Below are 18,562 nucleotides of genomic sequence, written 5' to 3' on the forward strand. Positions count from 1 at the left end.
TACTGTAGGTCTACGGTAGACCGTCTACCTTACCTGCAAACGTTATTCTGTGAGCAATAATTCTGTTTGTTCTCGTAGTCCTCTACTCGTCAACAACAGTGAACGGAACTACGCATCAGCAGTGTGTACACCGTACATATGCCATTGAAACTGTTAGATATGTCAGTAAATGTCACCGACACCAATGCAACGGCAAGGTATTTCTATTTAATGGCACCGGAACAGCTAGGAACATACCACTGGGCAGCTGCATGGTTACCACTGCTGTTGCTCTGGGTTGCCTGCAGTACTCAATTTAGTTAAGTGCTGCAAGACGGAGCTAGATTCCGAACTTTGTTACTTGGATCGGAATGTTTTTATTCCGTCGTTTATGATCTATTTTCTCCTTGTTTGAAAACAACAGTATCAGCTCAGAGTGGTTTGTATAAGCTAAGTGAAATTATGAAAATAAGAAATTAAATTCCTTTGTTGTGAACTTATGAGGTTAGCCTACATTTATTCAAAATAAATTTACCGATAGGTTATATGGCACTGTTATAAGTTTGTCCTGTTGTAGGTCTAACTAAAAATTCTTTTTGTAACTCAGCAAGGCAGACAAAGATGGCTATGTCAGTAAATTGTATTGGCTATACTGGGCTAAGGGTATAATTCAGATATATATATAATTCAGGTCGGTAGGGTCGGGTAGCCAGTTTACGAAAAAACTCTATCTTGCTGATTCAAACCAAATTAAAACAAGTTGTATTCGACGAAAAGCTTACAATGTTTTAGGGAAATATTCGATTTTGTTTGTTAAAACCCGATTTTTTGTCATAACTTGACTCAGCTCGGTTTTGACTCTGACTGGAGTCAATGCGTTTAGGATGTTGACTAAATGAGTGACTAATTAAAGTGAAGTCATGAGAAAATGTGACCTAAGTCGACTAGAGTCATTACGATACTGGTGTGTTTGGTTTCGGTTCTGGCAGAATTTCTTAACTAGAGCATGTGTAGACATCTTCATTAATTGGATTCCTAGATGGTTTCATTTTTTGCATTTGAGTGTGTGCTGTCATCACTCGTAAATATATTGTTCTTGAAATGCGCTTCAATTATTGCCTCGTTGGCTTTGAACTGTTTTTGGAAGTATTCAATGCTAAAATTCCGTTTTTTCATGATTATTTGTTGTTTTTGGGGTGCTTTTGAACTTGGCTTATTTGAGTCTTTTTCAGTTGCCCGCCTCTTTCCAGGTGTCTGTGGATTCTTCATTTCTTTAAGAGCTGATTCACCGAGTAGCTTTCACCAACTTCTGTTTGAGATCGTTCAAGGCAGTTTTTCTACAGGTGGCGTAGCTAGAGTTCAGTGCACGGTGACAGAGGCAGTATTTGCTCCTTCACTTATCAAGAAAAATGAGCAATGAAAGAGTAAACTGCAATGGAATTTGCAGTTTACTTGGCACTTTAATTGGTGTATATCATAACATTTTATCTTAATCTTTCCTTAAAGGCTGTTACTTAAATCTTGTGGTTGCAATGACTTTTGCCTGTATTTATAGTGCACCAAGCATAGATAGGATGCAAATGCTTACCACTACAATATAACTAACGGGAGTAGAATGTCGGCCAAGAGCATTACAACTCTGCAGACAGTCAAAATAATTTTCAGCAACATGTTAAACAGATTTTAACAGTTAGTTCGCACGTAGATTTTCTTAAAGCTGTTCTTTCAACAATAATGACATGTGCACTTTTAACTGCACATTATGTGAGGTGAAGAGTTTTATGAATTTGGATGCTAAGTTGTGACAAACCGTCTAACATGTAATGAAATTAAACATTTATTTACAGCACCTAGGTGGTTCGGTAATTATGCTGATAGTGTTTGCACCATCATGACCCTGGGAAAGAATAATTCTACAAAATTTCCAAAACACCCTCAAGAAAAGTACAAACACTTTATATGTGGGGGAGGATCATCTTTTATAAATATTGTTATCACTTTTCCAATGAACAAGATGATGTTTCGGCAACAATTATATGGCTTTAGAGCTCACAAAGCTTTTAAGCAGCTTTGGAGGGAGGGTTTTCTGAATCTCTACCGGGGTCTTGTGCCACCTTTGTTCCAAAAGTCTACCTCATATGCACTTATGTTTGGTTTATACCACCAAGCTTTGGACCTTATTACACAGAACTATGGTCTTGGCGTATTGCAATCAAAGTTATTGGCTTCCTTGTGTGCTGGAACATGTGAAGCTACTTTAGCTCCATTTGAGAGAATACAAACGTTGCTATTGGATCCCAAACATCACAAAACATTTAGAAATACACATCATACATTTTTTATATTGTATTCTAAATATGGAACAAAGGAATACTTTAGAGGTTTATCAGCTATTTTGCTTAGAAATGGTCCGTCGACTTTTATATATTTTTCGTTACGTGAACCAATAAAGTTGCATTTACCAGAAGCTGAGAAAAACACGTTTCAGAATTCAGCTAATGATTTTATAAGTGGAGCATTGATTGGAGCACTGTGTAGTACATTATTTTATCCAGTTAATGTAGTGAAATCAAAAATGCAATCTCATTTAGGTGGCGAATTCTTGTCATTTCGTAAAACACTTCTAAATGTGTATTATGAACGAGGTTGCAAGTGGAAGAAAATGTACCGAGGAATTCATATAAATTTTGCGAGGTCGATTATTTCATGGGGTATAATTAATGCTGCATATGAATACTTGATGGAAACGTTTTATTCAAATTGATGTCGACTGTTGCAAGAATGTGGTATTGTGAAGCATATTGCATGATATTTTGAAAAATGTATTGAATAACTTTTTTCTGGTATACTACCTAGTAAAAATGCTCGTTCCCCATAATATTTGTGACAATGTGTTATATATCATTTAACCATGTCTATAATTTTACAATTTATGCAAACCAAAGATTTTTTCATGAATGCCTGCTACCCTTACATTTTTTGTTGGTATTTGTTAGAAGCAGCAGTGCATGTTCATTCAATGGTTATATCATTGAGCTTTTGAAAAGACTTAACAATGTATTTATTGCTTATATTACTGTTGTGAAGGATGTGCCATATAAAGTGAAGATATGGAGTACTCATCACACATTGGCATTGATGATTAAGAAGTGCAGACTTTAAGATTAAGAGCACAAGTTTGGTGTCAGCTGTGTATTTTTGATAGCCTTTACTGGAGAAATTTGTATAATTGACGTTCATGAAAATATATCCCTGGATTCCTAATAATCAAAACAAACACTTTTTCCATTAAATTTACAAAAAAGTGGTGATGGAATTAAACTACCGAAGATAATTAATTAATTTAATCAATTTATACTTTATCATATGACACGTAAATTGAGTTTGTACGGGAAAGTATGGAAATACAACTTAGGGGTGAATAAGAAAATTTGACACAATATGAAGGAATATTATATTATATTATTACAAAGGAAATAGTGGCGAGCATGGAAATATGACACAACATATGAGAAACGTTCAGTTAGTGTTACAAAGGAAGTGGTGTTGAGCTTGTTTCGTAGTAAAATGAATGTGGTAGGAAGTGGTGCAAGCAAATGAACTGAAGCCACTGGCTGTCTTCGTTGGTAAGTTGATGCTCTGCACATGTAAAATGAAATTAATGAGAATAATGCATACACAACATACAAGCCACATGCCAAAAATAAATTTCAAAGCAAAATTAGAAGAGCATCATGCCATTAATGATTTCAGGTAAAAATGTATAAGGCAGTGAAACTGATATCAAAGATTGATGAAATTATATCAAAATTCATTGCATAATACCAGAGAAAAGCTGTTTAAGTATAGTTAGCTAAAATTACTGATCTTGAAATCCTCTCCCTCACTTGCACCTCAAAAAATGTTGTGGCAAATTTACCCAAGTCATAAAATCCCTGAAAGCTAGTAAGGCACCCGGGTGCAGAGCTGGGCACAAGTGCGCTCTATTTTTTATGAGCGTGCTCCTTTTTGAGAGTTGCTTGCTCGCCGCTCTTTTTTTGCACAAATAATGCTGCGAACGCACAAAATGGATACAAAAGTTAAAAACATTTTTGGACTGCCACAAGACTATAATTGTTTCTAGTGAATAAAAACTGACTGCTTTGAGAGTAATTTCACGCACAATTTTCGCTCCGCAAAGTTAATGGCGAGATCAATACAATACGCAACACTAAACACGTCAGAACCATGTAAAGGTAATTTGATATAAGCACTTTGTTTTTTAAGCTGATAACTATGGTCAATGATATAGAAAGTATATATAAGTCATAATTTGCTTCAAATTGCTGTTATTGTTACAAATTAACCGATGAAAAGTGAAAGAAAAGAACTCAAAAAAACATTGGATTCCATGAGATTTCCTGAGACCTTCAACAAATTCTGGTTAGCAATTATTAGGCACACGTTTTACAATGCAACATACAAATGCAATTAGTTTGTCGAAAATGAACCCCCCGCATATTCATGTGACGTAAGATGCAATGTATGGCACAAACGCATTTCATTTGTGAAAGGTCATGTTGTGCCAAATTTGAAACCACTTTTCTGACGTACTAATTGCAGTTATACCCCGATTGTGTTTTCTTGTCGATTCATTTTCGATTTTTGCCTGGGGCTCAATCGATGAGGAATTGAAGTCGTGCAAAGAATTTTATTATACCATACCATTTATAAAAAGATGTACAATTAAAGTCTTTTTGAAGCCAAGTGGTACACAACAAGAAAAAGTTCGACAAACGCTGCTTTAGCCAAACTGTTTAGGGAGCTGCTGCCCCAACGCCTTCTTAAGAGAACAAACTGAGCTCCAAAAGGACACCAGAAAAAATTACTGGAAAATGAAGATTTAATGCAATATTATGGTAAATTCAGGATCTCCAAAATGAATCTCAAATCTCAAAAAATCGCTTGTGGCGAAAACTAAACTTAACTGAATTTTCTTCTGGAAATGGATAATTAAAAGAAGTTCTTTGTTGCAACGTTCTAACAAGTAATCACTTTTTACCATGATATTTCCTACATTTTGCATTAAAGCATTCTACCACTCACTTTTGTTGACTGCAGCCTTCCATATGGCAAATGCAGAAACACAAGAAAGCAAAATTTATCTGAAAAGTTAGCCGGTTAGAGGTGTTGAATTGTGTTCAATGGCATAAGGTCATTTTAAAAAAGCATTTTATAAAATGATTCTTTTTGTCCTGCAGTTGTCCACGTTTGCTACAAATGACATTTTAAGTGCATAATAGAGTGAGTGTAGCAAAAATTCTTCAAAAAAAATTTCAACCAACTTTTTAAAACACCACTGCAACATTTGGAATTTTTGTTTATGTTCATTTGTAAGCCCACCAACAAAAACTCTGTTCAAAATTTGACATAAAAAATTATCCAAGGAATTGGGCAGGACAAGATGAATATTGCGTGAAATGTGCAATTTTACTGCTTGAACGCAAGTGTTGAAAAATTGAATGACAATTATACAACAAAATCCTTGATATGCAACTTGCTTGCTTCAGTAGTTTATAATGCCATAGAGCTGAAACATACATTATCACCATGCTCATAAAGCAACATGGGGCGGTAAATCCAAACTTTCAATATGTAACACTTTCATATATACTGTCAAAGATACGTAATATTAACAGTACAATGAGGACTCTCAAATCAATCAACATTTTTTTACTGTAGCTACAATTATAACTTGAGCATAATGTTGCTTTAACAAGAGTGCTAAACACATTTGGTATTACAGCTTTTGCATATTTACAAAAATAACTAAAATGTGTGATATTTAACACGAGCAAAATATAAATTTTTTATCTGATTAAGCACAAGTTACATAAGGCAATGAAAAATTTTTTACCTGATTTCAAACCAAACTTCTAAACCTTGATGCATCAGATGGAAGTATTTTAGTGGCCAAAATTGTTGATGTGATTGAGCTACTTAGTTTATTGTTTACACTTGCATTACCTTTCGTGCGTTGATGGACTAACAAAGTTTGATCAACTTGGTCTGAGGTTTCATGCAGACAGATAGTACATTGATTTGAAGTCTTACTTATTTCAAAAGTGTTTTTACCATCGATAGAATATAGTAATTTTGTAGTTAGGAAAAGCTTATTTTCCTTGACACGAGGTTCAATAATTTCTTTCGGTTTAGTTTCTTTAGGCTTCTTAGGTACTTTTTGCTTTTTGCCTTTTGTTCCTTTCTTCTCTTTGCTCTTCTGTGAAGTTTTGGGTTTTCGTCTTGAAGGTTTAGACTTGTTTGAACTAACATTTTGAGATTTATCTTGTGCCGTATTGGATAAAACTGGCCTGGGAGGATATGGCTGAGAAATTATTTCTTTATCTCCGTTAGCTATAGATATTGATGTCCCATCATTGTATTCTATGCTATGCCAACGCACAGATTTAGGGGGAGAACTTTTAGGTCTCTCCACATTTGGCTTGTGTAGCTCCACTTTGGATTTAGTGGTAGGAAAGCCATTTTTGTTGTCTTTCAACGTATGCACTAATTTGTGACCATTAGGCATTAACCAACAAGGTTTGGTTTGAGGCATAATTTTTAGATCACCACATCCAGAATGTCTTCTGAGAATACTTTTTACACTTGGATTAAATGAAATATTCGCAGCACATCCAAAATTAGACTGTTGTTTTGAAAGGTCACTTGCTTCAACAAAACTGTTGTTCACAACTTCTGCATTGTTTGTCGGCAAAGTGACATTGTGCAAATCTTCAAGTGTCTCCACAGCACTGGAATTGCTATCTGTCCCAGTAGTCTTTTTATTGCTGGCATGTTTATGCGTCTGATCCTGACCAGAAACTGCAACAGACTTAGAAGTGGTGATTGAAGGTTTAGGTTTGTTGGATTCAACACTACAGTTTATTTCCGGTTCAGCCAAATCTGGGGACTTTTTGTTCATAGTGCTCCAAGCATGATAAGATTTGACATAAAAGTGAGGTATTTTGTGTAATGCAGGGAGTCCACTGTGTATAGAAAATAAATGCTTTGCATTGTCTTCAATCACATCGCCATCTAAAAATATATGTTGTTGTATAGCTATTCTGGAACACCTTAACACAGCAAAAGACACACCTGCTATATTTAATACTGCTTCAGATTTGTTGGATCCTTGTGTGGTTGTGACTATGTTTTTGGTATTTAAATTAGTTGTCGTTTCCTCACAATTTCCAAGATATTCTTTATCTGAAACAGAAATAACAATTTCCCAATAATGATATACAAAACAAATATATACGAGGTCTGTCCACAAAGTATCCGACCTAAGGGTATAGAAACCACAATACAATAAATTTTACAAATTTTTATTATTCTCCTTGCAAGTGCACACACTTTTCCCAGCGCCTCTTCTACTTTTGGAAACACCTATGAAATGCTCCATAGCCCGCCGCAGATTTTTCCATAATGTCTTTACGTGACAGAGCATGCATCCCTTTTACTGTGGTTTTGAACTTGAGAAACAGCCAGAAGTTGCATGGTGCCAAATCAAGAGAGTAAGGAGGCTGTATTGTTATTTGCCAAAAATGTTTGGATGAAATGGGCAGATTGAGCAGGAGTATTGTCATGGTGAAGCTGCTGGTTCTTCCCTGACCACATGTCCGGCCACTCTTTTCGCACAGGTTTGTGAAGGCGATGTAAAAATTTAACTTTTTGGTGCATATTTGTGAAGCACAAATCGAAGAAACAGGTAAGCATCGCTTTCACCTTGCTGCAAACTTGTCTTGCTTTTTGGGGCCTTGTTAATTTTGGATGCTTCCATTGTGAGCACTGAAACTTGGTTTCTGGATCGTAGGCCCAGGTTTCATCACCAGTTATAGACAATTTATACACCAAGTTTCTTCTATTGCTCAAGCAGCAGCTTGGAAATGAATTTCTTCAGTTAAAATGGAATGAACTGATCCTTTACTTATTCCGACTGTTTCCCCCGATTTCCCTGGGAGCTAGACGGCAATCATTCATCACTATTTGTTGCACCTTCTCAATCCTCTCCTCGTTTCAACTTGTAGATGGTCGGACAGAGCGTGCCTCACTCACCACAGACACTCGACCATATCTGAAGCGATTAAACCATGCCATGATTTGTGTTTGCCTTAAGGCCTCTCCTCCACAAGCTAGCTGAATCTTTTGAATTGCTTCAGTTTGATTATTACCGAGCGTATGACAAAATTTGATGCAATACCTTTGTTCAAGATGTCCTGTATGTGTCAAAAACTGAAAACGGCAGCACTTCTTGGCTTGAAACTTTTTATAAGAATGTATTGATAGTGATATCACAATATGAGAAAACAATTTTCATGGCATAGCATTATTTTTAGGGTGAGGAGATAAGGTCGGATACTTTTGAACAATTCTCAGATAAAGAAATAAACAATATCATATATTAACAATAATTAATTATAATTAAAAGTTATCTGATTACAAAAACGATGAATGAAGCATAATAATAACTAGCAGTTGAAAAAACAACCTCAACAAGTATGAAATTGAAACTAGCAGCAGTTTTATTTATGGCAATCAGTTATATTTATATTGAATATTGTTAATATTTATGAAATACTATATAAACTCTTAAGTCAAGTAATTACCAAGATGAAACACAGAGATACACATGGAATTTCTAAAACTCACAGTAGAAAGAATGAACACTAAACTTATGCGTGACTTTCCTTTTAGGAAAAGCCCTAAAAATACTAAAAGCATTGATGAATTGATTCAGCTAATTTCACAATACTTCTGTCAACACTTCAACCAATTACCGTCACATGACTCTTGTTTAGTAGAACTCAAAACTCATTTTCTGAAACTGTTTAATTTAGAAAAAAGTCGTTTTACAGGATTGAAATCAATATGTGACCAATTTTTAACCTCATTAAATCATTTATTTCTTCATTTTCTCTGCCTCTGCTACCATAGATTGTTGTATGATTGCATTGGTTTAATTCATGTTTTTTTAGAAAAAACTACAGGAAGACAGCTGTGCCAATCCATTCACACATTGTTTCGTTCTGAATTCTGTCACACAGTTTAAATAGCATCCAGATTTGGCATTGGTAATATAGGGCAGGAAGAAATACAATTTCACCAGTGTAAAGATAAAGATTAATTATTATCATACGATACCACTTGTTTCACAATCTTTTCATGGACAGGTAACACATTGTCCATACTAAACAAATCAATTTCAAGTTCCCCATGATTCTTTCGTCTTGTATGAACAATCTGAACATGCTTCCGGAACCTGCTTCAATTTCTTGCTATCAACAGAAACATTCTGACAGCACAGATCGGGGTTACTTGTATGTGATCGATTATTGTAATATCTGGGTTTAGAAAACTTTGGTCATCAGTAGGGCCATTTTTATTTTGACCTAAAAAAAATTTTTTTTGACTTTATTTTTATCAAATTTTGACTTTATTTTGACCTAACGAAATTGCTTATTTGTAGAGGCCACAGTTCTTCCTCCAGTTACCCAAACATAATATTTTGTCGATTTCAGACCCAAACGTAATATTTTGTCGAAAATCTCGACAAATCTGTCTAACTTTTGCTGAAGACGATTTAGCTTGCTTAGGCATTTTTGTATTACAGAATGTCAGTAGGCTATTCCTAAAATCCAAACTGTTGATCTTCGAAAAGACCACGTTTATGAAGAGGAAGTGTTTTATAAGAATTATTTAAATACGTAACAATGAATAAACAATAGCGATAAAAGTTACTGCTGATCCAAGTGGGCATTGTGACTTATTTCCTGCTTTTATGGGTTAATATGGTTTAATTGTGTCGCAGTTCTTGATTTACAATGCTTCCACGAGGATTTTTACAAAAATTACTTTCAAGAAACACAAAAACTTTGTCAAAAGCCATAATTTGACAAATTTTGACTTTATTGAAAATTTTGACTTTATTGTAAATTTTGACTTTATTTTGACCTATAAACTTCTTAGAAACAATCCCCTAGGTCAGGGGTGGCCAGACCTGCTTCATGCTCGAGCCGCATATTACCAATTCGAGCTTTAAAAGAGCCGCAACACAAACACAACAAAAATACGAATTTATTCACTCACAACGAAGTGTAGCTATTGATAAACATTAGTGCTGCGTGGTGATACTATGAGTCTCCACCTGGGCTTCACCAACTCTTTTTGCAATTATTAGTGTAACCGTAACCGAGACTTAAAACTAGGTCAGCCCTGAGGTACAGCTTCAAACTAACAGTTTACTTAACTACAGTGTACAAGTTAGCACACTTCTGTACAATAATGTCCTTTTTGGAGTGTAATTTGATTATTACTAACAATGAGTCCATTGTTACTACGTGTGATAGAACCCATTGTTTCATAATCTGATCAAACAACTCGTCTAGACCGGGAAAATGCATGTCTAATTCAACAATGCAAATTCATTAAAGAGCCGCAATTAAAGGCTCAAAGAGCCGCATGCGGCTCGAGAGCCGCAGTTTGGCCACCCCTGCCGTAGGTGCTGAAAACAACTTTATTCTTTGATTCGTGGTCAGACGAGGTCCTTAAAAATTTTTGACTTTATTGACTTTTGCGGGCCCTAGTCATCAGCAAAAACAGTTCTTGAAAATATGGGTTCGCTGTTTTTTGATTTTGTCAAAGTGATTGACAAAAAGCAATGATGAAAGCACACACTGGTGTTGAACTCCTGATCTTACTGCGAATAATTTCGATAATATCAGACTTGTTATTACAGTACTCAGGCTGTTTGTGCGTTCTAACAATTATGCCTTTTCTTGATCAACAAGTACAACGTTTAACTCTTTTTCATATAAGTAAACTTTTTGCAGATCTATCTGAAAGTAAAGATTGAATCGGTGGCTTCTGTGCCGATTCTGCTCTATCGAAAGCCAAACTGAGCTTCACTTAGTTGAACTTCCATATCGTGGTTTCTTTTTTGTTCCAGTAGTACATTACACAGCAAAAACACATTCCAACATGTTCCACAATTCCTTTTGTTTGCTTCCTTCTTCAATATTAACACTGCAGTTGCTTTTCTCTGTTCTTCCTGTACACATCTCCTTCCCAGACTTTTTTAAAAATCTTATGTATTGATAGGCATGAAGTATAAAGCGTAAGATTTTAATGTAAGCCATGCAACTGCCATCTGATTTCACGGGCATGCATTGTTATTCATGTTGAGTATTTGTCTGTGTTTTTCATGATTACACGAGGTTCTGCCTAACATATCGACTGGAATCTATTTATAATATTACGAGAGTAGTGAAAAAAAATGTGTATCCATTTTACTACTATATATCCACATGCTCGCATAGTTTCTGCAGTCCACTTAAGATACCTTGTTTTTGTGCTCTTCTTTAAACCATTTGACTGAGCAGATAGTTTCCATTGATCTCGGTCATCAAAGGTACTGCCACTAAAATGCTATGCAAAAGCAACCTTTGCAAATACTTCTTCATTCCTTTTTTATTCTTTTTTAGTTAAAAATGAGCTCTACTTCTTCATTGTTGATGATCCTTGTGGGATTTTAAGCTCATCTCAGAAATGCATGCTTTTCATGCTTTTGTAGTAATTTCAAAAGTCATTTCTACACAATTCCACAAAAGTCTTTCTAGGTGTGTTTCAGCCTTTTTTTATATACTTAAGTCACCGAATTTATTTCACAAAATTTCATTACGCAAGATCAAGTGATTTTTTTCTATGGCTTCCAAGTCCCCCATATATGTTGCATCATATCTGCTTATTTCGTTACTGGATGTTATTGCCGCTCCAATCATATGTTGGTGAAGGGTGTTGCTGTTCGTAGCTACTATTTCATTGCAAAGCATACTAAAATTATAAAATTCAGCTAACAAGTGCATTTTGTACAGATCCTAAAATAGCAGTCACGCACACACGCACTTGTGCTCAAAAACAAAAGGGACGTCACAAGTTCGAAGGAGTTATTGAGACTGAAAAATTTGAAGAGTAAGGTTAAAAATAAGACGGGCTAAAATTTTTCTATTTTGAGTTTGAAATAAATAATTCTAAGAAGTCTTTATTATATTCAAAACTATTCTAATTTTAATGCAATTTACGCTTCTCCTGCCAGTCAAACTAAATATCAAAAAGCATGTTTATAATTAATCGACAAAGTTGCTATTGCACAGGTGAAATGGTTGATTGGTAGAGTGTTGTATTCAATTTAGCTTATCACACTGATTCCATGCAAAAAAAATCATCAAACCTGGTATCTTTGAGGAATATAGCAACGATTGGATTGACAGTTTATCAGTGAGGTTGGACTGAAACAGAAAATTTAAAAGACGTATTAATTATAATGTATCTAACGTACAACTTGTAGCGCTAGATTCTTTAGTTTTACAACTTGTAATTGATAGAATTCCGTATGTGAAAGCAATAATCACCATCAGGATCTTTTCAACTGAGCTATCATCTGCATTGTTTACAGCCATATCTGGTGAAGCTAGAGTTTGTAGAGGAGAATGATGTGATGGTAAATGATTAGGTGCAGTCACCTGAATATAAAACTATTTTTAGGAAATCACATTACACAACAAAAACTGCATTAAAAAGCACACTACAACTATTTATAAATTAAAAAGAAATTATCACAGTAACTTTCCTCAAACTACTGCCTTCTTTCGGCAGAAGAATTTAAATGTCCTGATGACCTTTCAATTAATGCTCTAGAAAACTTTGTTCCAAAGAGATACCCATTAGTCGGGGCAGTTAATCGAAAAAATACTGGATTCGTTTACATATTTCAAAACCAGTTTAACATTTTGTAAGCAACAAGTTGGGGGCCTTCACTTCAAGCTAGAAATACCCCACTAAAAATGAAAAAAAATCAACAAAATTGGAAACCAACAGAGCTGGGCAAGTGATCTTTTCAAAAAAGAGCGTTGCTCAAGCTCTCTTTGCAAATTTGCATTGTAAAACGTGTGTTTAATTATGGCCTAATAATTACTAATCATTATTTGTTGTAAATGTTAGAAAATTTCATGAAATCTGATATTGAAGAGTTTTTTGTCACACCTACCACAAGTGAATAATAAACGAGTAGAGTAATAGGAACCATCTACAATTGTACACGTTAGTGTTTAATAATTTAATATTCTTCACATTTAAAGCATACATCGGTTAAATTAAAATTACTAATTAAAAATAATGGCACCATGAAGCACATTACGACACAATGATAACAACTGAGCTCATCTGTGTGATTCTCTCTATCATCTTATCATTCACCAGTCTCATTAATCATTGTTATCAGCTTATAAACCAAAGCGATAATATTGAAACGCCACCACATGGTTCTAACGTTCTTACTGCTGTGTATTGTATTTTGCCAGTAACTTTGCTAAGTGAAAGTTGTGAGAGATATTAGTCTCAAAGCAGTCATTCACTACATCAAATCATAGCCTTAAAACTTAATTTTTTTAATCTAACCGTTTGAATCCATTTTATGCGTTCACAGCATGGTTTGTACAAAAAAAGAGCGACAAGCGATAACCTTTATAAAGAGCGCCCTTGTGGTTCCTCTTCTAATTTAAAAAAGAGCACTGCTGTTGAGGTTGCTCCTAAAAAATGGAGCCGTTCCCAGCTTTGGAAACCAGACATTAATTTCATTATAGTTTTACCATACCTGGCAACACTACAACGTAAGAATAATGTCATAGTGCAATAATTTTTTAAAGAATTGGTGTTCAGTTACTATAAAAATATTAACACACTGGTGTCATAACAGTTACATAACGTGCAACGTCATTTACAATAAACCTTTATGCTTCTCTGATGTTGAAAACAATGAAATATGTGAAAACTATACCTAGTTCCTTGTATATGCACAGTGGTGTTTTAGGTATACACCTTCTCATTTTGATTCATCAATGTGCTTCTCAATATTAAAAGCTTTGAAATATGTAAATCCTATACCTAGCATGTTTTTACAAATGGTACATTATAACTGTTTTCTGTTTGTTCTTGGTTTTATTGCACCCTATAACGTCATTAAGTTGAATTGCATTGAATTGTAACACATGTATCATATTTCATAAAATAGACTAGTAATATTAGTAAGCAAATGAAAAACAAATACTTACAAGACACCAGAAAAAATGCTACGTTCAGTGTATGGAGTGTATTTTAGTGTCAGGATAAAATTCCACAATATAGTAACTATACACAATACTACACAATATAGGTGAATTACTTTGAACTGAATTTTGTTTTAAAATGGATAGATATGAAAAATGTGTTTAATATACTGTTAAAAAATAAATGCCGATGATTTAATATAATAGCAAAGATTGAAGTTTTTCTGTTTAATCTTTATTGTTACTTTTTTGTTTTGTCGGCACTATTCCTTTTTTCAACTTGTTCATTGTATGTTGGGTTTGGTGGGCGTGCTTTATTTGATTTTATCATGTGATTACATTATTCTTGCACCTGCACATTTTAAGCCATTGATCGTTATTGCTTTTCCCTACTTATTGTTAGCAGAACGAGTTTTTATCTTATCACGAATTTTAGATTGTAAGAATTGATTTTGAATTTATTGAATCATGGTTAGAATTTTATTTTCCTTTTCCCGATGAACAATGACAAAATTAAATGATACAATTTTTTATTTTACAAATATTTTTCTATAAAATGAATACAAACACTATGTGTTGCTTTGTGTATTTGTTTCTAATGCAAAAATACTTCATTCTTGGCATTCAGCAACAAACCTTTTCTCTAGATAAAAGTCTCTCTGTGGATTCCAGGAAGCAGCGCTGATTGAAAAATTGACTTTTAGTTGCAGTACTAGGAGGTGTTATGGTATATACCTCCGACTCTGCCGAATCTTGTTGTTCATCTGATGAGAAATCATGAAACAGTTCAATGCAATTTGTCCTAATCTAAGCTACAACTAAGTCTCTAATAACAACCTTCGATAAACCTGCGGCATTTTGAAGTAGTTCATACTACATATAAAGGGTATCTAAGGTATTTTTTGGTATTACACTCTTTATCCTCGAACAAGGGAAAGTCTTTATACAATTCAGACTCGGTGATAAATCTTCACTGCTCAAGCCCCCGGTTAACAAGCTTGTTTTTTGGGTAAATTCTGAATGGATATACATAATTGACAGAGACTGGAGAACATCATTGGACATCACTGATCAGCAATAACGAGAGTCAACAAAGAATGGCAGAGGGTTTTCACCAATCAACATTTGGATTAGTTGTGATAACTAGTTCCAACACAAAATTGCATACAGTGAACACCGCAAATATAAAAAGCGATTGGTCTATTAAACGACAGCGGCTATGTTCACTACCAGAGTGGACCTCAATAAAATGAAAGTCAGAAAAGTATCCATATCACGGCATTTTTATACTCATTGACTGCAATTAATGTACATTCTGGTTCTTTCCATTTCAGTGTTCAGGAAAAAAATTGTAGATTTTTCACTGTTTGACTTCGCTTTTGGTTCCGTGGTCCGCAAATTGATCATACCTTGACAACAAGGACCACTTTTTGAGCTAAATGCCGGTCAAGCTGCTCTAAGCGCTATCAAGCTTTGACGAAAGGGTCCACTCTTTAAAAATGTGCCAACCGGTGTGAAGTTGCTTTACTTAGCAAAGAATTTATAATGCAAAAATCAAAAACACCATTCTGTATTAGCTAAAACTGATGTAATAAACGGCTAGTTTTCAACTGCATTAGTGTTGTAATCAAAAAACAAATCCACCCACTCTATTTCTTTTTGGAATAAAAAAAATTTCATACGTAATCTTTTCTACCATTTGTTAAACAAGACAAAAATGATCAAAACTGTTTGGTTGCATAGGCCACAATCACAGCTATTAACTAAAAATAAAATCAAATAAAAACGTCTGTGTAGCTATTTCAGAAATACATTAAATTTGTTTAAAAAATGAATGCTTGGTAAGAACTCGAAACAAAAAAATCTTTCATAGTTCATAAAAATTTGAGCATTTATTTATTTGTTGAATGAACTTTTAATATAAAAGTTTAACGAAAATTGAGGCTTACCTGTTATGCTTTTACTCGGACTATGTTCATTAAAACATAAATTCTCAGGGTTCTTTTCACTTGGTTTATTCTGTAAACAAAAACGCATGTGAAAATGTATATATTTAGATAAACTCAATAAAAACATGATTATAGCATTGAAACCCTAACATCAACATAATTTGCATAACTTCATTTTGCAATTCATTATCACATCAATTACTTCTGCATGACATAATCTCAGTAACATTTTGGAACTTGTCTAAAATTGTGTTTTAATAAATTTGCAGTCAAAGTATAGTTTTAATTCTTCAATCTAATTCTAAAAGATGCTTTTGACTGCGACTTCATAATTCTAGTTGCAAGGCACTGTTTTTCAAAAAAGTGAAACTCTTAGAGAAGTAGCCTGTTCCTCAGCTATAGAGCTATATATGACATTGGTCATGTATATATTTTCATATACCAGTAAAAGCGTATCAGTCAGTATGTCAGTCACTTTTTAATGACGCTGCCAGAGTTTTACAGAGAACAGAAATCAATACTGGTCAGAGAGATTACAGCATTCTTAATTAACTCCCAAAATGTGAGAAGAATAATTTTTATTCTTACTAAGCTTTTTGGAAAGCAAAAAGCTTACGTACGTATAGTTGTATACAGTAACAGAAAAACAGTAACCTAGAAACTTATAACAATTTTGGATTAATCAAGGAATGTTTTACCTCCTATCTCTTCAGAACCCAATCAATCTATCTATCAATCATACTTGTTTTGTAACATTTAAAAAATACCCATCTAACTAATTAACTTTTCAATGATAAAATGGCAGCAGATTTGAATTCATTTATTTCTAAAGTGGCCTAGAGCCCTGCATGGGTAATGCCCACCCCGTGTGGGTTATAGATATCTGCACCTGTGAAACAATTGTGGATACCTGCAAGAGCTCTGTTGCTGTTGTAGGCATGGCTTCTAATATGCGGGGCAGAGGCGGGTACCTCAAAAAAGTTAACTATTGTCTCAAAGCAAGTGCGAATGTCCACATTTAAGTTACTGCAAGTTTTATCTATAAAATGATTACGTTAACTTCTGTTAAAGAAAATTACATCAGTCACTTTTTGTTTACTTCAGAATAACAAAACTATGAAATTAAATAAGGTCAAACATCGTCTCCCTCCTATTGTTATGTTACTGCTTATAGTCACAGTAGGAAGAATATTTTTATACAGATTCGTGCTGATTTTTAAAAGATAATATTTATCTCACAAAAACCTGAATATTCATAGTGACAGACTTGTAGCCTAATTACAATGAACTCAGAGCTCAACAAAGATCTATAGACTAACGACAAGCAATTGTTGTTTTTGCTAAAAGATCAAACATTGTTTCATACTAATTGTTATAAGATCTTATTTATCAATCCAAAGTGACAAAATATCTGGCAAACAGTGCAACAGACTTGTGCCTTCATTGCAACGGAAATCAGAAAAAGGGCAATTAGTGATGAAGAAAAAGGCAAATAGTTATTGTAGCAACTTTTATAAGAAAATGCGGTTACCTGCAAGCACCAGCAAATGAATTAGCTTTTGTTACTGCCAACTAACTGCTGGGTTGTAGACAGCCTCTATCTAAAAACAGGGGTATTCAAAACCTCTTAAACATTACTCTTTTGTTATCCGATATACCGACAAAACTTTTTCTGGTTATCAGATTGCAAATTTGTCTTGGTCAACCAATATCCGGGTAGTCAAACCCTAATGGGGAGACACTTGCGCAGACAGTTACCTTTGTATTGTTGGAAAAAAATCCTTTCCGGTCTGCCCTTTGGGCTATTCCTCTTCCTGTACTCCTGTTTTTCGAGCCTTAGTGTGCAAAGCAGACAAAAACAACCTGTCATAAAGCCAGGATTTTCAGGCTAATTTTTTGTTTGAGAAGCTCTTGCTTTCACCATGAGAGTCACTTTTCACTATGTCACGCCACAAATAGTTGCTTCCACCTACTCATGCTGGCAGTAGATGCTAACATCGCAGCTTTAAACACCATCCATTCTACCTCAATGTCTTTCTTGCAGTCTGGAAATCTCTAGTATTCATTGGTTATAGTGTTGTCTTTCTTACGCACTTGTGTGCTACAAGTTCCCACTTAATTTTATATGATTGGTTGCTCTTACGAGAAGATGGAACTGCCAACGGTTACAAAAGACAAGATTGCAGACAAGCAAATGGTGATTAATAGATAAAATTCACCTCTTTTAACTTGGGCGCCCACAAAAAAACAGTCAGTTGCAGCAACACAAAAGTCAATCAGCAAATGTTGTTTTGCATTAACTCTGTACCAGCTACATTTAAAAGTGCAAAACTCTAGAGAATGGTATTTATAGAACTAAGATGTAACATAGTTGTAAGAGACACCTTCTATTTATCATATTAAGGTCTGCGCCACCATATCTTCCTATAATATCCTTATATATGCGGTGGTCACTTTCAACATGTGCATTATTAAAGTCTCCTCGTAAAAAGGTGG

The 18,562-nt window shown here is 34.5% G+C and overlaps 2 protein-coding genes across 7 annotated transcripts in view; one reads left to right on the plus strand and one right to left on the minus strand.

Annotated features, from left to right (window-relative positions):
• Window positions 1-1,805: 1,805 nt before the first annotated feature.
• LOC143464580 (mitochondrial nicotinamide adenine dinucleotide transporter SLC25A51-like) lies at window positions 1,806-3,052 on the plus strand. Its single transcript, XM_076962438.1, has one exon. It carries the CDS (start codon window positions 1,871-1,873, stop codon window positions 2,741-2,743), a length of 873 nt encoding a protein of 290 aa, XP_076818553.1. The 5' UTR covers window positions 1,806-1,870; the 3' UTR covers window positions 2,744-3,052.
• Window positions 3,053-3,162: 110 nt separating this feature from the next.
• Window positions 3,163-18,562, minus strand: part of LOC143464578 (uncharacterized) — a 31,209-nt gene continuing 15,809 nt past the window's right edge. For 3 of the 6 annotated variants that reach the window (XM_076962433.1, XM_076962434.1, XM_076962437.1), the window contains 6 exons: window positions 16,067-16,136; window positions 14,754-14,881; window positions 12,426-12,536; window positions 12,245-12,302; window positions 7,114-7,224; window positions 3,163-7,053 (listed from right to left, as the gene is read on the minus strand). In XM_076962433.1, coding sequence (XP_076818548.1) covers window positions 5,882-7,053; window positions 7,114-7,224; window positions 12,245-12,302; window positions 12,426-12,536; window positions 14,754-14,881; window positions 16,067-16,136 — 1,650 coding nt within the window. In that variant the 3' untranslated portion in view covers window positions 3,163-5,881. The remainder of the gene's footprint in view (window positions 7,054-7,113; window positions 7,225-12,244; window positions 12,303-12,425; window positions 12,537-14,753; window positions 14,882-16,066; window positions 16,137-18,562) is intronic. The other 3 variants (XR_013118516.1, XM_076962435.1, XM_076962436.1) reach the window with 3 other exon arrangements.

Source organism: Clavelina lepadiformis, chromosome 7 (genome assembly GCF_947623445.1).
Source record: "Clavelina lepadiformis chromosome 7, kaClaLepa1.1, whole genome shotgun sequence".
Classification (NCBI taxonomy): Eukaryota; Metazoa; Chordata; class Ascidiacea; order Aplousobranchia; family Clavelinidae; genus Clavelina; species Clavelina lepadiformis.

What these genes read in the sequence shown, in the direction of transcription:
- LOC143464580 (XM_076962438.1), top strand. Translation starts at nt 1,871, where the DNA reads ATGACCCTGGGAAAGAATAATTCTACAAAATTTCCAAAACACCCTCAA.